This window comes from Orycteropus afer, unplaced genomic scaffold, assembly GCF_000298275.1.
Source record: "Orycteropus afer afer isolate SDZICR_OR568_19922 unplaced genomic scaffold, OryAfe1.0 scaffold00321, whole genome shotgun sequence".
Classification (NCBI taxonomy): Eukaryota; Metazoa; Chordata; class Mammalia; order Tubulidentata; family Orycteropodidae; genus Orycteropus; species Orycteropus afer.
In genome coordinates this window covers 2,629,428-2,655,960 of record NW_006921908.1, presented here as the reverse complement: position 1 = coordinate 2,655,960, position 26,533 = coordinate 2,629,428, and the positions used below count along the sequence as shown (strand labels likewise).

At 37.5% G+C, this 26,533-nt stretch overlaps 1 protein-coding gene across 1 annotated transcript in view; it reads left to right on the top strand.

The window, feature by feature from the left end:
• Nucleotides 1-26,533, top strand: part of BBOX1 (gamma-butyrobetaine hydroxylase 1) — a 64,717-nt gene that overhangs the window by 10,997 nt on the left and 27,187 nt on the right. Inside the window, exon 3 of the mRNA XM_007951961.2 lies at nt 5,499-5,697. Within this exon, the coding sequence (XP_007950152.1) occupies nt 5,499-5,697 (199 nt within the window). The remainder of the gene's footprint in view (nt 1-5,498; nt 5,698-26,533) is intronic.

Sequence of the window (26,533 nt, the reverse complement as noted above, 5' to 3'; positions counted from 1 at the left end):
ACAGTTCTCTAGACAAGAAGTTGAAGGACATCCAGAGGGGCAGAACTCCCTTAGTGCAGGGGAAAAGAATCAAAGTCCCTATTTCTGCTCAGGCACCACCTTTCCTCTACTAACGGTCAATTTTTGTTGTTTGGATGGCCCCCCAGAAGATATTTATGGAAAAGATATTAAGAGACAGGTTGATCTGCTGCACATTAGATGAGCCATTTCAGAGTCAATGGCAGAGTTCAATGCAGATAGACAGAAGGTCCTAAACTGGAAATAACGCATTGCAACTCAGAATGCTGCACTCTAAAAACTAAAAAGTTTCTTTGTATCATTTATTTTTGAAATTCAACTCAGGATCCAGGAATGTAATGCTTAACCTTGGGAAGGGAATCTTACAAACGGTTCCTTGAAAGCCAGCATGTAGCCTGTGCATAAACTTTATGATGTGTGAAGCACATGTTCAAGGAAGTATTTGTTAGTAAGGCCATAAGTTAAATTTAAAAAGGGTGGCTCATACCTTAAATATTCCATCATTCTCCTCATAGTTTATGTATCCAGATCCAAGTGTGAAGCTTACATTTGTTTTCAATACATTCTACTGACAAATGATTTACTCTGGTCAATGTGTTTTCTTTTTGGTTGCCAGTAGTTATATTATACAGTTGGGGATAGGAGAGGGGAACTGGGAAAATACTTTTAAATTACTCTTTCAATGTCAAAGTTTCTTTGCAGATATCACAGAATGATTTTACTAGGAATTTAAGGAAATGTGGCTTATTTTCTCCCAAAATTAGAATGTTTTACCTTCAGGACATTATGATGAATTTGGAAATTGGTTAGTCATAGTGCTATCTCTGAAAGTCTTACTCAGCATAACCAAGTATGAGTGGCCCAGACATATTAGTATGTGGATCCTGCAATGGGCTATGGCCCTTGTGCTCTGATTACAGGAAAACTTCTGGCAGGAAACTCCAAAATGAAAGCTATGGTTAGAAATTACAAACCTTGCAGACTTAAAAATCACTGTAACCGCACTCTAATTGTGAAATCCTATAAATTGAAATTAAGTATTGATAGCCTTTATACTGTGGTCTCTTTTGTAACATATTCAAATAGTAACATATCATTGAAAGAATTTACCTCTTACTGTATTTTTAAAACAAAGTATATTGTGTTGTGCATACGTCCACACACATATGTGTCTGTGTTATTCTATAATGCTTAAGTAGCTCATGCAAAAACAAAACCTTATTAAAACGGGCTATAAATACAAACAGTATGTACCCTAAACACATCCTTCTTGAATCCTCAATTGCTCAAAATACAAACTCAATGAGTTTGTATTTTGAAAACATTTATATCTTGTAAAAATGTTTTTCTGTCGCTATTTATTATATTTCTCTGCCACACAGTCAGAAAAACTCTTGGGAAAGTGATAGTGTATTAAGTTAATCCAAAAAGGAATGGGTCACTGAAATATACTGGCATAAATTTAAGAGAAGGTATGCGATTTTTCAACATGGTTCACATTACAAATGTAAATAGCAATGTTGTTGCTGTGCTATGCAATGAAATCTACTCAATGTTTTTCCCCATTTAAAATCCTGACCTGGAACCAAGGCTTATCTTTAAACCATATGCTTGAACAAGTTTAGACAAAGTGTTCCTAAATGTAACTTGCCCCGTTTGCCTTTTTCTCTAGTAGATGCCCTTTATAAGAGACAGAATAGGTTATGGACATTCAAATATCAGCCATTAAAATACTTATAATGACAGTGTTTTGATACATCTGGAAATATTTTTATGTGTATTTGTTACAAATATTGAGTAGGTATGATTGACCATCTCTGCAACTCAGTAGCTGCAACACTTGGGCCTCTGTTTCCTTCTGTACAAAATGGGAATATGGGAAGTATTTATTCCATACATTTACTGTGGAAATTAAAAGAAACAACAGATGAAAACCACCCTGCCAGACTCCTAGAAAGTATTCAGCAAATATTAGCTATTATAGTACTGCAGGTCTGTCATAAGCCAAAGAGCCCCTGGGCGCTGCAAATGGTTACGCTCTGCAGTACTAGCCGAAAGGTTAGCGATTTGAACTCACCCACCGGTCCTTGGAAGACAGTCCTGGGGATCTGTTTCTGAAAGGCCCCTGCCTTGAAGACCTGCACAACAGTTCTCTCTGTACTCCTGGGTCATCAGGGGTCAGAATCAGCTCAACAGCGACCACCGCCATTACCGATTACCAGCCAAGCATCGCACTAGACTCCTCGCGTCACTTTATAACATTGCCAAAAAAGAGCTGCAGGGTAAATATAATATAAATTAAGAGACTGACACTCAGAGAAGAGGCTAAGATACTACCTACTGTAAGGCAGAGCTGATCCAACTCAAACCTCTCTGCCTCCATATTTTTTTTCCTCTGTACATGTACTTTCAAATACCATACCAATCATATGTGGCTATTTAAATTTAAAGTTTAATTAATTAAACTTGAACAAAATAAGAAAAAAATAGTTCCTCAGTGGTAGTTACATGTCAAATCTCAATAGCCAAGTGTGACTGGTGTTGGTAGCTACTGAAAATGTGTGACTACTAGCCACCATATTGGACAGCATAGATACAGAATATTTCCATCACCACAAGAAGTTCTATTGGGTAGCACTGCAGTCTATACCATACTACCACTCTGGGCTTTTTCACTTTCAATGGGGCATAAAATTTATATATATATATATATATATATATATATATATATATATAAAATGAATGTTCATTCATTATTTATCATTTTGTGATAAAGACAACACCTACTATAGATAACCATGTACACAATAGTTAATTCCATCCAATAGTCTACATGGGAATGGAAAACATGTCCTTTAGTAGATCATCACAATCTCAAGATCTGGGAGAATTTCCACCTGCAATTTAGGTAACCTTTCATCAAACAATAAGAATTAATAGTGATGGAAGATCCTAAAGCCAAAGTGAAAATGCCAGGCAAGACTCTAACATTTCATCTACCTCTAATCTCTGTGGGTCTATACTTCCATTTGGGGTTGAATAAACTTAATGACTTTTTCAATCTCTCTTTGATGTTTCTGCATATATCCACTTATGTGTTAACTTTGGAAAGAGTAGATGCTGCATTGTTATTTGTGTCCTTAACATTGATGTTTTGCCCGGAAATGTTTTCTTCTAACTGGAAGCTAAATGACTTTGCTAGTTAGTCAGCCAATAGTCAATATTTGTGACATATATAACCCTCTTCTATTCAGAACCATTTGATGGTATCAAATATTGAAATCTAGAGGTTTTAAATGTAGTGAGCAAATAGGAATAGTAAAGTAAACAGCAACACAATCTAATAATCAAAACAAAGCCAAGTAGATTACCACTTTAGGAAGAGGTTCTTTCATATAAAGCCATTCTTGTATTATTTTAGAACAAGAAAATATTAGGATCTTTAATAGGATACTTTCCAGTAAAAACAAAACAAACTAACAAAAAAAATCATAAATTATGAATAAAATCTCCATGTCTAGTGTGATGAGTAAGAGTGAAGGTTAGGGAACTCCAAGAGTCAAAAAATTAGGCCACTATACGAAACTTTGGAAAGATAGACCCGAATTCAAACTCCAATTCCAGCTCCTCTATTATCATTGTGGTAATTTGGGTAATAATTTAATTTCTGAACTTCAGATGTATTGTCATTAAATTTGGAATAATAATATGTACTTTAGAGACTTATTGTGAGAATTGAATAAAGAAAAAATAATACAATTAACTTCTTAATGATTCCAAATTTTTTCCTCCTTTTTCATTTCTCCTTTTTACTGCTTTAGTCTCTTAGAAAGAGAAATCTCCTTGCAGATATAGGAGAGATAAAAAATGCTATACAACACAAATCTGCTAATGGTAAAAGTGACTTTGTAGGGGTGGGGAGAGACTGGGTGGTCCAAGTTCGGAGAACAGATTTTTGCCTATGAATTCCCTTCACTTGGAATCCTTTTTGCACCAATTCAGCCACATATTTTCTACTTATGAGTTTCTCCTCATTATCCCAGACTTATTTTAAATAATATCCCTTCTAAGACACAAGACACCATCCTTGACCTCTTCTGTTCTTACCTACTTGGTATCCTGAATACTCTTCAAGTATAGCGTCTATCATACTTTAATTTTAATTGTCACTTTACATATCCAAAGAGCTCTGGTGGGGTACTGCCTGAGGCACTTGACTGCTAACCAGAAGGCTGGCGGTTCAAACCCACCAGCCACTCCTTGGAAGGAAGGTTGGGCAATCTACTTCCACAGTGATACTGCCTCGGAAACCCAAGGAGGGGTCGCTATGAGTTGGATCGACTGGACAGCAGTGAGTTTGGTTTGGTTTGGTTTGGTTTGGTTTACATATCCAACCCTCCCATAGACTATGAGCTCTTTGAAATCTGTTTGCTGAGAGGCTGAACTATGTTTTTTGAAGTATATATTTTTATGAGCATTTAACCATCAGAATCAGTAAACGAAAGAAAGGTATTTTGGCCTTCTTTCTGTGGCACTGCCACCAGAGGGTCTGTGCCTCCCAGCACCAAATTCTCGTCCTTTTTCCACATAGCAAGCATTCGCTGACCCCTAAAAATGCTCTAGCTGAAGAGAAAGCTTCTTATCAGGTGAAATAAAAAGAGGAAGGAGCTGTACCTACCTTGTCAAAGGCTGTTGTTTGGAATGGGAATATGTTATTCGTGCCCACCAGTCTGATTTCATCATTTGTTTGAAGTTGAACAATATAATGTAGCTTTGAAACCAAACCAAACTCATTGCCATCGGGTAGATTCTGACTCATAGCAACCCCTCCTTGGGTTTCTTAGGCAGTATCTCTATGGAAATAGATTTCTAAATCTACACCATCAGAGCTCCTAACTTAGCTTTAACACACACAACATCTCAGCATCATTTTTAAGAAACATCTAGGCAGAAAAGCCCTAAAGGCATACAGATCCAGAGCCTCCATAAACCAAACTTTCCCTCAACAACTGAGCATATTGTGTACCTATTACACACCAGAGTGTCCCTGGGCGGTACTACCAGTTAACGTGCTCTACTGCTAACGGAAAGACTAGAGATTTGAATTTATCTAGAGGTACTTTGGAAGATTTACCAACCTACTACAAAATTTAGGGGAGGAAAAAAAAAAAAAAAAACACTGCCATCAAGTAGATTCCAACTCATAGCATCCCCTTTGGGTTTCCAAGGCTGTAAATCTTTATGGAAGTAGGTTGCCTCAGCTACCTTCCATGGAGCAGCTGTTAGGTTCAAACTGCTGATCTTCTTCTAGTCAGCAGCCAAATGTTTACCCAGTACTACCACCACCAGGGATCCTTGAAATTTAGTAAACTCCATGACAAACCAAAAATCAGCTCCAATGAATTAACCCTTTTTCTGAAGTTGCCATTGTTTATAAAAACAACAATCATATCTGGTGTTTCTATTTTCTTAATTCACAGAATGTCAGTACTGGGGCTCAGAATTCCAGCTACCCACACTGGATTTTGAAGATGTTTTAAAACATGATGAACATGCATACAAGTGGCTCTCCACCCTCAAGAAAATAGGCATAGTGAGACTCACCGGAGCATCTGACAAACGAGGAGAAGTTTTAAAGCTTGGGAAAAGGATTGGTTTCCTTTATCTCACATTCTATGGGTGAGTCACCATATCTTTGCATTCTGTCAGTATCCATATAGTTTAAAGTATTTCCCAGAGTGTGAACTCCATTCACTGGAAATATAGAAATTTCCATAATGTGTTGAGCAGGAAGGCAGATGAGAAGACAAGTCTAAAAGTGGAATTTCTGAGAGAATGACTAGAATTTTTAAGGAGCCTAAAAGCCCAAAGACATCAGGCACCATGGACATCAATCTAGTTGTAAGTGGGATGGAAGACTGTTTCTGAAAGCGTTTTATAAATTACTTAGCTTTACAAATGTTAAGATTCATTAAAGTTTTACCTTCCCAGAATTGGCACAAAATAAAGTTGAGTCCTAGGGAATTGAAACCAGTCATCTTGTTTAGAAAGATAAAACTAGGAGCTCTGGTAGCATAGTGCCTAAGGCACTTGACTGCTAACCAGAAGGGGGGGGGTGCCACCCCCCCCCGCCAGCCACTCCTCAGAAGGAAGATGGGGCGATCTACATCCATAGTGATACTGCCTCAGAAACCCAAGGAGGGGTCGCTATGAGTTGGGTCCAACTCGACAGCACGTAACAACAACAACAACAAGCTGCAGAAAACAAACTCTATGCACTTTAGCAAGAAGCAGGAAATATAATTGATTTACTTTGGAAAAAGAAGCAGTTTGCGTTAAGAATTACCCGGGAGGTAACTTTAGTTATGAATAGTGAAACGTTAACAACAGCAAACACTTACCCAGGCATGTAGATAAAATTGTATTTCTAGTGTTTAGAGTGAGATATCTGTTATTATTATCCCCAATAAATGCATACTATTATTCTTAGGCTCACAAAGTAAACAGCATTTGATGTGAAAAGGACCCTCAAAATCCAAAGATTGCAAGCTGGTGACAAAGAAGCAATATGTATTCAGATGTATTTTGTTTGGCTCACATCATGTTGAAAAAAATGTGGTCAATGCTTACAAACTGGAAGGTTTTACATAAAAAGTCTGGATTTCTAACTTTTCTTGAAAAGTCAAACTTGTCAACAACTGTGTCTAAACCTTTACATGCCAACAATCAGCTAGACATAAATAAGTAGAGACTGTACCTTGGAGAGAGCATATACTCTCCAGTTTGCTAAGTCATCCCCATCCCTGCTCCAGATCTATAGGTCCTGCTAGCCTTTGAGTTTGACACTTTGATCAAAAGATACTTTGTGGATGTAGACAGAGGATTAGATACAGTTCAACCTCTTTTGTGCACCTGATGATTTGAGCAAGTACATTCATGACAGAAGGCTCTGCTCCAACTTGGACCACCCAGTCTCCATACCCTTAGGTGCCTTTGAGTCGTTTCCCACTCATAGCAAACCTATGCACAATAGAACAAAACACTGCCCAACACCAGCTCCATGATCCTTGCTATACTTGAGCCCATCACCTCAGTCACTGTGTCAGTCTATCTCTTTGAGGGCCCTCCCCTCTTTTGTCTACTGTCCACCTTACCAAGCATAACATCCTTTTCCAGGGAATCGTCCCTTCTGACAACATGACCAAAGTAGTTGAGACGAAGTCTGGCCATTCTCGCCTCCAAGGAGAATTCTGGCTGCACTTCCTCCAGGACAGATTTGTTAGATCTTTTAGCAGTCCATGGTACTCTCAGCATTCTTCATCAGTACCACAACTCAAAAGCATCAACTCTTCCTTGGTCTTCTTTATTTATTGTCCAGCTCTCACATACATATGAGGTGATTGAAAATATCATGGCTTGTGTCAGGCCCACCTTAGTCTTAAGGAGATATCTTTGCTCTTCAGCACTTGAAACAGATCCTTTGCAGCTGATTTGCCCAGTGCTATATGTACGCTGATGTTCAGACTGCTGCTTCCATTGGCATCGATTGTAGAACCAAGCAATGCAAAGTCTTCGACAACTTCAATCTTTTTTCCATTTATCGTGATGCTGCTTATAGTTTGTGAGGATTTTTGTTTTCTTTCTCTTGAGATGTAATCCATACTGCAGACTGTATTCTTTAATCTTCATCAGAAGTGCTTCAAGTCATCCTCACTTTCAGCAAGCAAAGTTGTGTCATCAGCATTTTGCAGATTATTAATAATTCTTCTTCCAATCCTGATGCCACATTCTTTTTCATGTACTCCAGCTTCTCAGCATGTAGATTAAATAAGTATGGTGAAAGGATACAACTCTGATGCACTCCCTTCTTGATTTTAAACCATGCAGTGTTCCCTTGTTCCATTCAAATGACAGCCTCTTGGTCTATGTACAGGTTCCTCATGAGAACAATTAAGTGTTCTGAAATTCCCATTCTTCTCAATGTTACCCATAATTTGTTATGATCCACACAATCAAATGTCTTTGCATAATCAATAAAACATAAGTAAACTTCTTTCTGGTATTCTTTGCTTTGAGCCAAGATCAATGTGATATCAGCAATGATATCCCTCATTCTGCATCCTCTTCTGAATCCAGCTTGCATTTCTGGAAGTTCTCTGTCAATATATTACTGCAACCATATTTGAATTATCTTTAAATTACTTTTACCGATGGCTAATTTGTGTTGTATAAAATTTGTACCTCCCCTTCATCTCCAAGGATTTGAACTGCATTAAAGATTATAGGAACAACAAAAGACAAAGAAAAGAGGAAGAAAAGACCAGGAATTATTGAGGGTCTCAACTGTATTATTTGTTCTTTTTTTTTTAAATTTCTCACAACAACTCTTTGGAGTAGATATTATTATCCCCAGTTCACTGATGAAGAATTGGAAGCCTAGAGAATTAAACTATGATCCATTTTCCTACGGTAGAAATAAAGCTGGAGTCTGGAGCTGTTCTTTTCGTGGACTTCCTACTCCTTCCCTTATCAATAATATGAAAAGATGACACAAAGTAGATGCTTTCAGGCACCATAGTTAAACAGAACACTTCAAAATCACTCTCTTCTAAGCTTTTCAACTGAGTTTTTATTTTCTGACAACATATTTTTGTGTCTAATACAACACATTTCAAAATTTCATAACAATGGCCAAATTGGGTTCTTTGCTGGAGTTTTCTAACTACCACTTACCCCTCACACTAAGGATCATTATCTTAGTCTTGACTCATGATTAGGTTTTGTTTTGTTTTTACAGGATAAAGTCTGATAAAAAGGACCAGTAATTAGACTTCTGATCTAAGATTGTGAAATTTATTGGAATAAATACTAAAGGACAGTTGTCAAAACAAACAAATCTCCTATTATCATCCATTTTCCATTGTCTAAGACCTTCCCATCTAACCCGATCGGTTTAAGCTATCTTCTCTCATCTTTCTCAGATGGTTATATTTGTTCCCTGGATCTTCTAAATTACATCATATCCCAAGAAATTACTTTCTTGCCACTTTACTCCCACTTCCACCACTGATCACTGCTTACCAAGATGTCTCTGTATTATTTTCAGCAACTTTTAATTCCCATCTCAAGATCAATTTTGTTATTATTGTTATTTACTTGTTTGTTTTTGTTCTTATTTGTTCTTGTTTTCTTTTTTTGTTGTTGTTGTTTGTTTGTTGTTGTTGCTGTTGTTGTTAAGAGAAGAAAAAAAGTGAATATGTCCCTGAGAGCTCATAAGTAACCTCCCTCTCCAGATCCTCTCCACAATAATGGTAAATGTGATATTGAAGTTCAGGTAACAGGAGGTTGAAAAGAAGAACAGATATTTGGAACTGTGGTTCTCAACTTAGGCTGAATATTTAAAATGCCAGTTTTAAAATACTGATATCTGAGTCCGATCCCCAGAGAATCTACTTTTAAAAATAGGCCTGTAATTTATCCAGGGTATCAAGACTTTTTAAAAACTCTGCAAGTGGTTCTCAGATACAGCCAAGGTTGAGAACCACTAATTGAAAGGAAGAAGTACTTAAGGAGTACTTCAAGAGAAGGCAAGTCTCAATTGGAGTAGAAGTTGGGTGCTTCCAACCTCTGAACTCTCACAATTGTGCACATTTAATGACATTTCTCATGTTCTTCCTCCTACTGTAGTTATGACTAGACATAGCTTTTCCTCATAACATAATTAACAGTTTTTTTAAAAAAAAATAGGGACACTCTCTTCCATATTTTTGTTTCTCCATTGACAAAATATTTTACTGTTTTTTAATAAATAGTTGAAGAGTGAATGAACGGAATGAATAAATAAAGGCAATAAGTAATGGAGAAGAAAAACTCCTAATGGGGGAAAAAGTAGATGCTAGTTAAAGATAATTTTGCCGTCCACACAAATTTTCAAGCAGCCTGGTGACTGCTCTTGCTTGGATGCCAAAAACAGTAATAGCTTGGTGCCACTTTGAACATTCTTCTCTTGAAAAACTAATACCCACCTAACACTTTTTCATTCAAATAAGGCAACTAGTTTGGGGAATTTAAAATGAATGGATCTAAAATGAGAATGAAAGTATCTATTTTGGATTGTGGCTGTCATTGCAACTGTTAACTGGTTGGTTGGATGAATAAAAACAACAGATTCCAGCATCTTATACACTTTTGGCATATAGCATGCAAGGAATAAATGTTTAATGAATAAATGCATGTTAAATGTTTTTAAAAGGCTATAAATCAGAAAATAGATAAAATAATTGTTTGAAAATGTCACAATAATAAAATTATGTTCAAATCAAAATGGTAATAGCTTTGAGGACCAAAGGGCATGCCATTTTCTACATCTATACTTTCTCAGATGATTGTCATTATTTTGTCAGTAGTTCATCTAGATAATTTTTTTTTTCTCATAACCATGTGAAATTCTCAGAAGCCTCATTGTCTTGATGATGATGAAAATCTTTCCAGGAAGAAAAGAGTAAGAGCTGTTAATGGAACTCCAACTGTCCATTTTTCCAATCTGTATATGTACCAGTATGAAAAGAGATATGGACCAGTATGTAAAGAGATCCATCCCCTTTTCAGGAAGATTAGCCCTTTGGCTATGGACAATGTTGTTTTTATAGAGTAGAGCCAAAAAAAAAAAAAAAAAAAGTCAATAAAGAATGCTTTCTTGAGTCCCTCTGGAAAAGATGATATTGAAGAATTTTTATGACATGATTTAAACCCAACTGGAAATAGTCACTGCAATTCATGCCCTACCAATATATACTGCCATCTTCAAGGATTACACCAAGAGTTCTTTCAAGAATACATTCCTCAGAATAAATCACAAAGAATGTGCAACTGTTGGCAATCAAACAGAAGGTCTCTTGATCAGTAGTGTCATTGTTTTACTCTTCAATGCAACAACTCCTGGACCAATAAGCAACATCACAATAAATTGAGAAAAGACTGAAGTTGTTAAAGACTTCATATTACTTGGTTCTACAATCAACACTGATGGCAGCAGCAGTTAAGAAATCAGAAGCCATATTGCAATGGGCAGATCTGCTGCAAAAGATCTCTTTCAAGTTCTGAAGAGCAAAGATGTCTCCTTGAAGACTAACGTGCACCTAACCCAAGCCATGGTATTTTCAATTGCTTCATATGCATGTGAGAGTTGGACAATGAAGAAGGAAGACTGAAGAAGAGTTGATGCATTTCAGTTGTAGTGTTAGCAAAGAATACTGAAAATACCATGGAGTGCTAAAAGAATGAGCAAATATCTTTTGGAAGAAGTGGAGCCGGAATGCTCCTTGGAAGCAAGAATGGCCAGACTTCATCTCACCTACTTTGGTGATGTTGTCAGAAGGGACCATTCTCTGGAGAAGGATATCATGCTTGGTAAGTGGAGGGTCTATGAAAAAAGGGAAGGCCCTCAACAAAAGAGATTGACATAGTGGCTGCAACGATGGGCTCAAGTATAGCAAGGTTTGTGAGGCTGGCACAGGACTGAACAGTGTTTTGTTCTCTTTTACTTAAGGTCGCTATGAGTTGGAGATGACTCAATGACACCTAACAACAAGAATGCAACAATTCTGTCATGAATACTGCTATGTGCAAATTACTGTGCTAAGTGTTTCGTTCTGAACTACACTCTAGTTTCTATTTTATGGCAAATTACCTTTGGTGATTGTTGTATATTGATGGATATCAATACTTGAATTGGCTTCAGGCAAATACTCTGGCCCAATAAAAATTCCCTAAAACCAAAGAACAACTCAAAAGGAAACCTAGATTTTTTATATTATAATGAAGGAATGTGACACAGTAAACACATAAACCAAACACCAAACCAAACTCATGCCGTCAAGTTGGATCTGACTCATAGCAACCCCTCCTTGTGTTTCTGAGGCAGTATCACTACAGTAGATTACCCAACCTTCCTTCCGAGGAGTGGCTGGTGGGTTTGAAACTCCAGCCTTCTGGGTAACAGTCAAATGCCTTAGGCACGCCAACCATAATTAAAATGGGGTACATAACTGGAGGGTGATGTTTTTCCAGAATGGTCCAGATGAGGTAACGTCTAACTAACAATGTGGCCATACGACTCTACAAAGCTATTGTGTAAATAGAGGTGGCATTAAAAATGTATATATTGAATTATAACTGTGTCATACCCTGCAACTGCTTTCCCCATCCCCAAGTTCAATGCAAGTCAGACATAAGTCATTTTATCATATGCTACTTGCTCACATCCTTGGATATCCCACAAAAAATAGCTGGTAAGAAAGAGATAGTTGTGACCACAGTCTCTTTCTCAGATGTTTGTTCAGGACTGCTTCAATCCCTTCCTAGTTATTCCTTGTTTCCTGCCTGACTCTTCCCATCTCTTCCATCTCCCAGCCTTTTATTCTGCCTACAAACAACCTATCCCAAGTCTACCTCTATTTTTGGTTGCCTTTTGGCCTCCTTTAACCTTCTCATTTGAGCTTCTAACCTTTTTTCTTCCTCCTTTCCAACAACCACACTTTCTAGATCCTCCCTTGGTCTGGCAGCATCTGAAGCTATCAGAAAGAGACTCTTCCAACCCCTGTTCTGGTAGTGGACTACCAGTACTTCATCCCCAAGCCCAGACATTATGATAGAAAAACATAATTTTACTCCTCAACCAAATGATCTATTTTTGCACGTGGATGGCACATCAGGAAAGAGATGTGGAAATTGTCCTTTGACCCACAAATTCATGACATAAAATAAGACAATTTTTTTATGTTTTGTTAAAGATTCTTTGTTTAGTGGCAATATATATATATGAAAGAAAAAGGCAATGCTGTTGTAAGATATCACCACTGTTTGTTTGCTAAGTTGTAGTAATGTGGTCTTTTGAAACTATAATTCTGACAACCACACTGAGAAGTTCAGATCATTGTTCCTAAAGAGGCAAAAATCAAATACTAGAAATGTCCTTTCTAATTATTTGGACCGTAGTGCCTAAGGCACTTGACTGCTAACCAGAAGGCTGGTGGTTCAAACCCACCAGCCACTCCTCAGAAGGAAGATGAGGTAATCTACTTCTGTAGTGATACTGCCTCGGAAACCCAAGGAGGGGTCGCTATGAGTTGGGTCTGACTCGACAGCACATAACAACAACAACAAAATTATTTGAACAATAAAAATAAAATTGGCTAGGTCAGGGCTTTCTAATTTACATAAACCCACTTATCTATGTGTTTTTTTGTGTGGGGGGGTATGAGGGCAGGGAGACAAAGAAAGTAAGCTGGATGCTAGGGGAGAGGTCCAGTATTTTTAAAAGACAGTCATTTTTAAAAGACAGTTTTTAAATGCACATCTGTATTGTGTCTTATCTAGGTGTCTTGCTCATAATTCCAGTAGTTAGAATAACCTTTGAAAATTAGACATACACACCTCATCACCATTGCCACTGTCATATTGAGTTCCTTGTAGGAAGAAATGGTGGTCTAGTCAGCACTGCACCTTTAACAATAGCTCAGTGTTTGACACATGGTTATCTATCTCTCAGGAAATTTTGATGAAAGACAATGTACACCAAAGTATCAAAGTCCTCCAAAATTCTTTCTTAGCATTATTGGCATTTATCAGTCCTTTAAAAATTAACCTCATGGGCAAATTCATCATCAGATAGTCAAGCAGTTTTCACCATAGCTAATAAGCTTGTCCCTTTTCCAGAGTAGAGCCCAGAAGTTCAGATTTGATTCTCTCTAAGAATGTTTCATTTGCTGGCACAAGTTGCATTAATACACATGGCAAGAGATATGCTCACAAGAATGTTGTTGTCAGTTGCCATCAAGTCATCTCCAACTCATGGCAACTCTATGTACAACAGAACAAAACATTGCCCAATCTTGGGCCATCTCCACAAGTTTTTATATGCTCTAGTTTATAATTGCAGCTACTTGTGTTTTGAGTGCCTTCTAACCTAAAGGGCTCATCTTCTAGCACTGTTCTGGACAGTATTCAGTTATAATTCATAGACTTTTCATTGCTTAATTTTTAGAAATAGATCGCCAAGCCTTTCTTCCTAGACTGCCTTAGTCTGGAAGAAACGTGTTTACCACAGATGACCTTGCTGATATTTGAAATATATGTGGCATACTGAAATGCCAATGGCATAACTTTCATCATCATAGCAACACCCAAGCCACCATAGATAGATGAGTGGTAGACTGATAAGAATAATGTGAAAATGATTTTTTTTTTCTAAAATATTAACTTCAAGAACAGAAGAAGGAGGGAGAGACACAGTAAGGAAGATAGCTAACTGACAAGTAACCTGTGGATTGTGATTATAGTCAAATTTTGTCCAATGGAAATGTTCATGAAAGCTGTATAATTACTAAACAAAACTAACCAGGCCACAAGTTGTAATGGAAAAGTACAAATAAATACTCTGGAATACTCCTTTCCTAAAAGTTTAGGAAGGAATTGAAAACCAAACACCCCAGAACATCTGTGTCTCATTACTGCCCAGGGAGCTGCCCACAGGACCAACAAGGAACTAGAATTTAATTGTGGCTTCACTTCTGGCCATTTGATGAGAAATTGATGTAAGTATTGCATGTAATTTCTGGGATCTCTAGGATTCTCATCTGCTAAATGCTTGGAGCTCTGGTAGCATAGGGGCTAAAGCACTAGACTGCTAACCAGAAGGCTCGTGGTTCAAACCCACCAGCCACTCCTCGGAAGGAAGTTTGGGCAATCCTACTTCTGTAGTGATACTGCCTCAGAAACCCAAGGAGGGATCGCTATGAGTCGGGGCCGACTTGACAGCACACAACAACAACAACAAGTGTTTGCCTCACTCTTCTTACCAACTCCAATCCAAACCCACTGCTGTCGAGTTGATTCCAATTCATAGCAACCCTATAGGACAGAGAACTGCTACCATAGGGTTTCCAAGGCTGTAAAATCTTTACAGAGTAGATTGTTGTATCTCTCTCCTGCAGAGCAGCTGATGGGTCCAAATCATCAACCTTTCAGTTAGCAGATAATCACTTCAACCACCATACCATATCTTCCATGCCCTTTGAGGATCTGAGATAAATATGTGCTAAAAAAAAAAAAAAAAAAAGAATGTAAAATGCTGCTGCTACTGGCCAGTTTGGCATCTGCATGAATGCCTTGTATGCAAACTTCATCAGATGAATAAAACAAAGTCAAAGAGAAAATGTTTCTAGTGGGCTTTTTGTCAAAGACACTAGCCAGACTAGTTAAGAATTCACAAAGTGAAGTAGCCTCTGGGGAGCACATCTCCAGAACCTTTCCAGCATCCACCGGGTTTTGCTGGCATTTCTGGAAATGCTCTGTAAGCCAGCCCAGCAGCATTTCACACATTAGGTTGTGTTAGAGATCAAGGGAGTATGAGTAAAAATATTATTATTCGTTGGCATTTGGCCACTTAGAAATTGCTCCTATCCTTAGCAGTGCCTCCAAATCTGACTTTGAAAGAGTGACTTACTTGATATACATGTTACAAGAAAACATTTGTGAAGTGTAGGAGAGTGGGCTGAATAAAGAAATACAAACAAGTTTATCTATTTTGTTGAAATTTCTAGCCAAGGAATCACTTAAGAAAACAACACAGTGTTTCTTGAATAAAAATGGCTTCTGGGTTGTGAAATCAAAACCTAAGAGCTAGTCAGACTTGGGATGAAAACATATTTGAGTTCAGAATTTAGTTGTAATTCCATCCTGCTTTGTAAAAGAAAGTCGCATTGGGATTTCTTAATGAGTTATTTTAGATAGAGTACTGACCATAGTGTTTGGGTAGGGACAGGGGTGGGGGGAACTTTACACTGTGTATATTCTTGTGAGTACTGGGGTTTCCTAAGTAAAGTACAAAAAAAAAAAAAAACCTGTGTCCTTTCAGCTATTGTGAAGCCCAACTTTTGTTATCAGCCAAGAGCCAGTCTCTAGGGTTCCCTTTGTAATATTAAGTTTCACAGCAATTAGTGCTGCTGCCAGCAAAACCACTTGAGTATGAGGTCATCTCGTGAATGAAAGGAAAAATCATTTCTGCATCTCATGCTCCTCTAGAAATCACTTGAGGAGATTTATAAAATACTCTCCTAGTAAGGGAGTTGCTTCTCAACAAGCCCTGTGATCCCCATTGCCTCCTCTGTGATACTCTGTGTAGCCAGAAAGGCAGATGTTACTACTGGAAAGGGAGAAAATAATTTTCTATTAAGCACCTTTTATATGTTAAGCATGGAGCTGAGTACTTTGTAGTTATTACCTTAAATCCTGATAATTCTGATAAGGATCATTGTTTCCACTTTACAGGTAAGAAAACTAAGGCAGCAGAATCTGGCTACAATTCCAGATTCACTGAACTCAAAAGCCTAAATGCTTTCCTATACCATGTTACTATGGAAGGTTGTTAGCTAACTTTTCCCCCATAGTTCCTAATGACATTATAATTGTTGCCTGTCAAATGTGGCTTCTACTAGCATTTACAGCTCAAATTAAAGGGAAGAATTTGACTGGATTATATGGAAACTTTTCAAAGGAACTCTCTTACAGTACCAGAATATTCCTTCTCTTCCCTTCTTTTAAGTCAAATTATGGTCAACTGTTTTTGCAAAGGGAAAATGAGGCTTGACACAGGATCTGATTACATCACAAGAGAAGGGAAGTTTTTCTTTCAATCATTCACGTTTTAAAAAGCTTAAACCAGTACCCCTTTCTTCTCATGATGAAATAAATTAAGAACAGTTTAATTCTCTGTTCAAAATATCTACTAACTATGCTTACTGTGTAGTGCTCATAACTTATCTCGATATTTTACAATGCATGCATTATTGGTTTTTCATAATGTTGGGAGCAAATTGTAATAACATTTTTCTTCATGTTTTTAGAAGTAGTTGTCATCTTTCTATCATTGTCTGTATTTTCTTATTACTAAGAATGTCACTAATCTTTAAACATAGATTTACAAAAGAAAAACAACTCTCATAGCAAAATATAATTCAAATGTAGAAAGTACATAAAACAAATGTGTAGCTTAATGAAGTGTGGTAATGCAAACACACTGTAATCACACAAAAAAACACTGCTGTTGAGTCAATTCAAATGCCTAGCTGCCCTATGGGACAGAGTTGAACTACCCCATAGGGTTTCCAAGGATATAAGTCTGTGTGTGTGTGTGTGTGTGTGTGTTAACTGCAAATTTACAGAGCAGAATTTGTTTTACATTCAACAGTTCGTGTACTTTTGGTTTCCCTCCCCGATTACCATCCCAACCCTAATTCACTCTCCTCCTCTCCCTTCTCTGTGACCACCCCCATCACTGTGCCCTTCTTAGTCATGCACTCCTGTCTGACAAGACTTCCCTCAATGTGAATACTGCTCCTCTGGTGCCACATGGCTGACTTCCCCCAGGGGTGTATCTCCACAGAGTAGGTGGGTGCATCGTCCTGGATTGGGTGTTCTGCATGTAAGTCTTACTACTATTGGGCTGAGAGGCAGCCCTTGGGATTGAGTCTTATCCCAGGCCTGAAGTGTATCTCAGGGCCATAGTCTTAGGGGTTCCACCAGACTTCATCTGACCAGTAACTCTGGTCATTATTGTGTTTTTGAAATTTGTTCCACATTTTTCCTCCCACTCTATCCAGGATCTCCAGTTTTGATCCCTTCAGAAGTGGTTGGCATTGGTAGCCAGGCACCATCTAGATCTTCTGGTCTTGAGGTCCATCATATCCTAGGGTTGCTTGTTTCCAAATGCCCTTAGTTTTCTTCACTCTTCTTCACTTAAGATAAGAGGATATCATTAGCTGCATCTTAGATGTAAGCCTTTACGAATGCAGACTGCCACATCTTTCTCCAGAGCAGCTTGAACTGTCCACCTTTGAGTTAGAAGCTGAGCACTTTAACCACTGTATCACCAGAGTTCCTTCCTTAACCACCATCCAAGTAAATAAATGAAATTTTGCCAGCTACTACAGAAATTATCTACAAGTTCCATCCAATCACAAACCCCTCCATTCTTCCCAAATTAACCACTATCCTTAATTTTCCTCAAGTTACTGGTTTAGAGTTTATCATACAGGCATGCATCACTTATCACTAAAGTTTGGTTTTCCTTATTTTTCAATTTTTCAGTGTCTTTTTTCCTCCCTTATAATAATTTCTATAGTTAAATATGTATTTCTGTATAGCATCAGTTCCATGTCATTGCTTCTTTCATCATTGCCCAAAGCTTATTTATTATAAATTCCTCAAGAAAGACTCATAGGAACAATATTTTCTGAGTTATGGAATATCTCTTGGGGATGTTTCAGATCCATCAAGGACCCAGTTGCTTCCCTCTGCCTCCTGCTGCACAATTCTTAATACTAGAGAGCTTGTAGCTTTTGAAAGTTGACCCTATCCACTCATATTCTGGGGTTCATGGAGATATCTTGTCACCTAATTTTGGTTTATATGTTGTCCGTGGGCTTTTGGTTTTGCACTCTAGATGCTCAGCAGATGGAATTCAGGGGGGTTTATAAATCTATGTCACCACCATCATCCTAGAACACTCCCTGTTTATTTTTTTATCTTTGTGTCTCATGGAGATTTCTATCACAGTTCGATGGATTGAATAAGAGCAATGTTAAACACGTTGTTGTCATTAGTTGCCTCTTGTAGCCTCCTCCTTATGGTGACCCCATGCACAATGAGATTAGACTGTGGGAGCCATAAGGTTTTCATAAGCTGATTTTCAGAAATATGTCACCAGACCTTTCCTCCCAGTCTGTCTTAGTTTGGAATATCCTCTGAAACCTGTTCTCCCTCTTAGCAACACCCCACCTCCACTAACAGACAAGTGGTGGCTATTGTTTAGAGGCTATGGTCAGGAATGGAACCCTGGTCTCCCATATAAAAAGCAAGAATTCTATTACTGAACCACCACCACACTTATTAAGATATAAGATTATTTTCAACTTTGTAGTTTTTGTTTGGGCATATTAACACTCACCTAAAAATGGCATGGAAATCTTATTATCATAAATGAATGCAATGTAAATGAGTATCAATAATACAAGTGGAACAAAAAAGATAATGGTTTTTTAAAACATAATGCCAGCAATGTTAGTATGTATTGTTTAACAAAACCTGTAAGCCATATCTGTGGTCAACTGATTTTTTACAATGGTGCTAAGTCCATTATATGCGAAAACAAGAGTCTCTTCAATAAATGATGCTGGAAAAAATGGATTTCCACATGCAGAAAAATGAAATAGAATCAAAACAAATTCAATATGGATTAAGGACTTAAATGTGCAAAGCAATATCATTAAATTATTAGAAGAACAAGCAGGGGCAAGGCTGTCAAGGCTAGCTTTCAACAATGCAATACCTAATAACAAAAACATAAACAGCAAAAAGACTAAATAAATAAATATGACCCCATAAAATTAAAAACTTTTGTTCATCAAAAGGCTTTACCAAAAAAGTAAAAAGAATAGTTACTAACAGAGAGAGTATCTTTGGAAACCATATATCTGACCAAAGCCTAATAACCAAAATGTATGTAAAACTTTAACAACTTAACAACAAAAAAAACAAATAACCCAAACACAAAATGGATGTGTTAGGCTGGGTTCTCCAAAGAAGCAAAACCAGTAAAACTTAGAGAAAGAGAAAGAAAAAAATATGTATCTTAGGAAAATGGCTCACACACGTAGAAGCTGGTATGTCCCAAGTTCTTGGATCAAACCTCATGCTGGAGGATTTTCCTGACTCACACAGATGCAGAGGCTGTTGAGCTCAAGGTTGGCAGGCTGTATACTGGCTATTGACTCTGACGAATGACGAATCCAAGATCGCCAGGCCGAATGGTGGGTTGCTCACTCACAGACATTTGTAGGCAGCACAACAAGATCCTGATCCACAGAAGAGTGTCTCATTTTCCCAAGATGTCCATAAATATATTGGAAGCAGACCACACCCCTAGGGAAACTCCCTTTCAATAGATTGGCTGCTCAAAACATATACATCTGATCTCATCATGGGAATAACCCTCATCACAACTGCTTAAATCACTCAGAATTGTGGTCCAGCCAAGTTGACACACAACTCTAACTATCACAATGGACAAAGTACTTGAATAGACATTTTATATTAAAAAAAAAAAGGCATTCAAATTGGCACCAAATATTTGATTAACATGTTCAGTGTCATTTGCCATCAGAGAGATACAAATCAAAACCACAATGAGATACAATTTCACTTTCACTATGATAGCTAAGATTGCAAAAAACAAAAGAAAATAGTTGGAAAGGATGGAGAAAATTGGAAACCTTATCCATCGCTGGAGGAGCTCTGGTAGCATAGTGCCTAAAGCACTTGACTGCTAAACAGAAGGCTGGCGGTTCAAACCTACCAGCCACTCCTTGGAAGGAAGGTTGGGCAATCTACTTCTGTAATGATACCACCTCAGAAACCCAAGGAGGGGTCGCTATGAGTCAGGTCTGACTCAACGGCACATAACAACAACAACAACATTCATTGTTGGTGAGAATGCTAACTGGTAGAGCCGTTGTGGGAAACAATGTGTCAGTTCCTCAAAAACTAAAACCATAACTACCATATAATCTTGCAATTCCACTCCTAGGTATATACCCAAAAGACTTAAAAGCAGAGACTCAAAAAGAGACTTGTACACCAATGTTCATTGTGCCGATATTTACAATAGCTAAAAGTGGAAACAACATAAATCCTATCAATATATGAATGCATAAATAAATGTCATACAAACATGCAATGGAATATTATTCAGCCAGTAGGAGAAATTAAGACTTGATACATAATATACATAATACATTATAGATGTATAACTGGAACAATAAGCAACATCATGATAAACAGAGAAAATATGAAGTTGTCAAGGATTACATTTTACTGAGAATCACAGTCAGCAATTACGGAAGCAGCAGTCAAGAAATCAAATGACATATTGCATTGGGCAAATTTGCTGCAGAAGACCTCTTTAAAATGTTAAAAAGCAAAGATGTCACTTTGAAGACCAAGGTGCTTCTGACCCAAGATGTGATATCTCAATCACCTCATATTAATTCAACCTGAACAATGAATAAGGAAAATGAAGAACTGATCCATTACAATTATGGTGTTGGTGAAGAATTTTGAATATACCATGTACTGCCAAAAGAAGGCATAAATCTGCCTTGAAGAAGCCAGAATGTTCCTTGGAGGCAAGGACGGCAAGACTTTATCTCATGTACTTTGGACACGTATCAGGAGAGACTAGTCCCTAGAGAAGGATATTGTTGTTAAGTGCCATCAAGTCAGCTCCATCTCATAGCAACCCTATAAAAAAGAACAAAACACTGCTCAGTCCTGCATCATTCTCACAATGCTTGCTACACTTAAGCCCAACTTTGCTGCCACTGTGTCAATCCATCTCATTGAGGGTCTTCCCCTTTTTCTCTGGCCCTCCACTTTCCAAGCATGATATCCTTCTCCAGGGACTGATCCCTTTTGACTACATGACCAAAGTAGGTGAGACAAAGTCTGGCCATTCTCGCTTCCAAGGAGCATTCCAGCTGCAGATTGGTTTGTTTCAGGACAGATTGCTTTGTTCTTCTGGCAGGCCATGGTATTTTCAGTTTTCTTCACCAACACCACAATTCAAAGGCATCATTTCTCCTTTTGTCTTCCTTATTCATTGTCTAGCTTTCACATGTATGTGAGGCTATTGAAAATACCATGGCTTGGGTCAGGAAAACTTTAGTCTTTGCTCTTTAACATTTTGAAGAGGTCTTTTGTAGCAGATTTTCCCACTGTAATATGATATCACATTTCTTGACTACTGCTTCCATAGGTGTTGATTAAGGATCCAACTAAAATGAAATCTTTGACAACTTCAATTTTTTCTCCATTTTATATGTTGTTGCTTATTGGTCCAGTTGTGAGAATTTTTGTTTTCTTTATGTTGAGGTATAATCCATACTGAAGACTGTAGACTTTCATCTTCATCTTAAGTATGTCAAGACTTCTATACTTTCAGTTTTCCTCCTATCTTAATTCCTCAATTTTCATCATATAGTCCAGCTTCTCAGATTATTGGCTAGGCATACAGATTGAATTAGTATGGTAAAGGGATATATCCTGATACATATCCTGCCTGGTTTTAAACTATGCAGTATCCACTTGTTCTGTTTGAAAGACAGCCTCTTAGTCTATGTACAAGTTCCTCATGAGCACAATTAAGAGTTCTGGAATTCCCATTTTTCACAAAGTTATCTATAATTTGTTATGAGCCACACATCCAAATGGCTTTACATAGTCAATAAAACACAGGTAAATCTTTCTGTTATTCTTTGCTTTTAGCCAAGCTCCATCTGACATCAGCAATGATCTCCTTCATTTCACATCCTCTTCTGAATCCAGCTTGAATTTCTGGTTTTCCCTGTCAGTTTACTGCTGTAATTTTATTTTCATTATCTTCAGCAAAATATTACTTGTGTGTGATATTAGTGATGTTGTTCCATAATTTTCACATTCTGTTGGATTACCTTTCTTTAGAACAGGCACAAATATTGATTTCTTCCAGTCAGTTGGCAAACTTCTTGGTCTTCAAAATTTCTTGGCATGAATGAGTAAGCACCTCAACTCTGCATCCATTTGTTGAAAGTTCTCAGTGGGAAGATGACATTGTACCTGTAACCCATGCATTTGTTCTCTCAGCCAACTTAATCCCTGAACAACAAGGTGAAGCAGATAGAAACAGTGATAGTGGAGTTATGAGCAACTAAGGAAAAGATGAAGTATCAGATTTAGTGAAGACAGAGAAAAAGATCAGGTTAAACAACTGGGAAAAGTAAATGAACTTGCCTAGCCAGCAGAAACAGAGAGATGGAGATTGAAAGGACTCATTCGAAATACAAAAGAGGTCGGGAGGGTAGAAGGTGGGAAAAAAAAAAAAATTATAAAACTCACAGAGGCACTGTGGACTAAGAATACCCATACTGGGAGTTTTTGGTGGTGACCTTGGGAACTGAGTGAGTAGATAATCTTACTGGGAAATAGATCAAGACCCCCCCTTAGCTTGGGCTGCCATGGAGTCCAGGAAGGAGTGGGAGAAAAGGAGAAACTCCCTCCTAGTAGGCAGAGCCTTGCACCAAGTTCATAGTACTGGACTGGGGTTCAATTCTTCCATGACCCCTTTTTAGCACAGAGTAGATTGGGGTCCTAGGTTTTTGAGGCTTCTTGATCTAAGCAGAAAGTAGTGCCCCTATACCCACTGGGGTCTCTGTTGATTTTGGCCATGGGTCTTTGATTTATAGTAGGGCATCATCATTGTAGACAGCTCAGGAGAAAACAAACTGTGCTGCCTGTTCTGGCAGCACTGTCTGAACCATTTCACCCAAATGCAGAAATGAGGACTCACTACTGATACCTTTTTTTCCTCTGTCTCTCTCTCTCTCTCTTTTATTTTTGTTTTTCCTCTTCTCTCTTGCTTTATCCACATTAAATTGGAACCAGACAATAGGAGTTATTACACTGAACACCTTACTCAATAGATAACACCAACAACCCCTGCACCACAGACAAAACAACAGATGGTGGACAACACCTGCTCATCCCAACTCCAAATACCCTTCATGAGTCCTCACCAGTAACTCTACCAACATAGAGCTGGAGAGCAACCCAGTACAACTGAGTTAATAACCAGAAAAGCACACCTGCTGCACACTTTCAGATATCAAAACTAACTCACTGCCGTCAATTTGGTTCCAACTTATAGCAAGCACCCCCTTGAGTTTCCAAGGCAGTGTCTCTACAGAAGTAGAAAACCCAGTCTTCCTTCTGAGGAGTGGCTGGGGGGTTTGAACCACCAACCTTCTGGTGAGCAGTCACATGCCTTAGGCACTATGCCACCAAAACTTCCACTTTCAGATATAGTAAAACATAAAATCAGGATGAATCAAATACATATATAATTGACAATTAAAGACAACTACCTCAAAATATCTAGGAAACAACAGACAATCTCAAACAAAAAAAAAAATTTTTTTTTAAAGGTCAAGACAATAGAAATAAAAGCCCAGGTTAAAGAATTATTTATCATGGAAGAAGAACAAGCAGTAGAATGATCTGAGAAGGAATTCAGATTGTCTATATATAGGACTCTCCAAGAGTTCAAGGAAGCCACAAATAGAATCAACAAGAAGACAGATAGTACCCTAGAAGAATTCATGAAAACCATTCAAGAACAAAATAACAAGATAAATATGTAATTAAAACTCATACAAAAACAGCAATTAGAAATCCAGAAGATGAATACTAAAATTACTAATAGACAACACAGTGGAAGGACAAAAAAGTACACTAGAACTGGTTGAAGAATGCATTTCCCAACTAGAAGACAAATCCTTTGACACCAGCCAGTATGAAGAAAAATCAGAACAAAGATTTAAGAGAAATTAAGAGAACCTAAGAACTATATGGGCTGACATGAAAAGAAACAACATACACCTCATTGGAATACCAGAACAAGAGGAGGAAAGAAGGGGGAAAAAAAAAAAAAAAACCTGAGAAAATTGTGGAAGACTTGCTAACAGAAAATTTTTCCCATATCATGAAGGAAGAAGAGGTATCTGTCCAAGAAGCTCAACAAACCCCATACAGGATAGATCCCAAGAGCAAATCACCAAGACATATCATAATCAAACTCTCCAAAACCAAAGACAAAGAAAGAATCTTGGGAGCAGCTGGTGAAAAATGAAATGTCACCTACAGTGGACAACCAATAAGGCTAAGTTCTGATTTCTCAGCAGAAACCATACAGGCAAGAAGGCAATAGGATGGTATATATAAAAACTTGAAGGAAAAGAACTTCAAACCAAGAATTATATATCAAGCCAAATTGTCCCTCAGATATGAGGGTGAAATCAAGACATTCTCAGACAAACAAAAATTAAGGGGATTTGTGAAGACCAGACCAACCCTACAAAATATGCTACAGGGAGTCCTTCCAATAAGAACCCACAACAGAGAACAAAAAATTAAAATCAGGACACTTGACATCACCACTTAGAAACCAAACCAGAAATAGATGCTCAAAATAAGCTCATAAAATAATGTACACAGTGAAAAAGGGGAGTCAATCTGCAGATGACACCAGCAAGAAAACAAATAGAGGGATAAAATTTTTAATTACGAAACTTCCAAATGGAGAAGAAGGCAGGACAATGTCTTTAGAGAACAGACTCTTCCTAAGTTAAGGAGATAAGAATTTACTTCAGGTAACCAAAAAGAAAAGTAACAATCCCCTCTAAGCAAACTCAGAAAGAAGAAAAACACATGGGCTTAATAAGCACAAAACCAACAATATTGAAGAAAAGAGAAGAAACACCTTATAACAAAATGAAGTCAGCACAGAAAAATATTTGGAACAAGGACATCACCAACAGCACAACAAAAAACACAATAGAATGACAGCAATAAATTCATACATATCACTAATTACAGTCATTCTGAATGGACTAAATACACCAGTCAAGAGAAAGAGAGTGGTAGACTGAATAAGAAAAGAAGAACTATTGACAGGATCTCTAAAAGAGACTCACCTTAGACATAAAGATAAAAACAAATTAAAAATTAAGGAGTGGAAAAAATATACCAAGCAACCAAAAAAGAACAGGAGTGGCAATATTAATTTCTGATAAAATACACTTTAAGGTGAAAAACAGCATAAGGGACAAATAAGGACATTATATGATGCTAAAAGGAACAGTTGACCAAGAAAACATCACCATCATTAATATCTACACACTTAATGAAAGTGCTCCAAAATACAAAAAAACAAATATTAATTGAAAGGAAAAATAAACAACTCTACAATAGTAGTAGGAAACTCTAACACACAACTTTCAAGGAGAGAAGGAAGGACAGAGCAACTAGAAAAAAAAAACTCAACAAAGATACAGAAGAACTCAACAACACAGTCAACCAACTTGACCTCATAGACATATACAGAGCACTCCACCTAACAAAAGCAAAGTACACATGCTTCTCCAGTGCACATCGATTGTTCTCTAGAAGAGATTGTATGTTAGACATAAAACTAGCCTCAATAAATTCAAAAACATTGAAATACTACAAAGCATCTTCTCAGTTCACAATGCTATAAAATTAGAAATTAATAATAGGAAGATCAAGGAATAAATATCAAATATGTGGAAACTGAATAATACATTTATCAGAAACTATTAGGTAGCAGAAGAAATAAAGTGTGAAATTAAAAAAAAAAATTCCTAGAAACAAACAAGAGTGAAGAAACAACTTAACCAAAACTTTTGGGATACAGCGAAAGCAGTTCTCAGAGGTCAATTTATAGCAATAAATGCACACATCGAAAAAGAGGAAAGAAACAAATCAACACTCTAACTCAACCACTCCAACAATTAGAAGAACAACAACAAAAGAAACCTACAGTATCCAGAAGTAATGAAATAGTAAA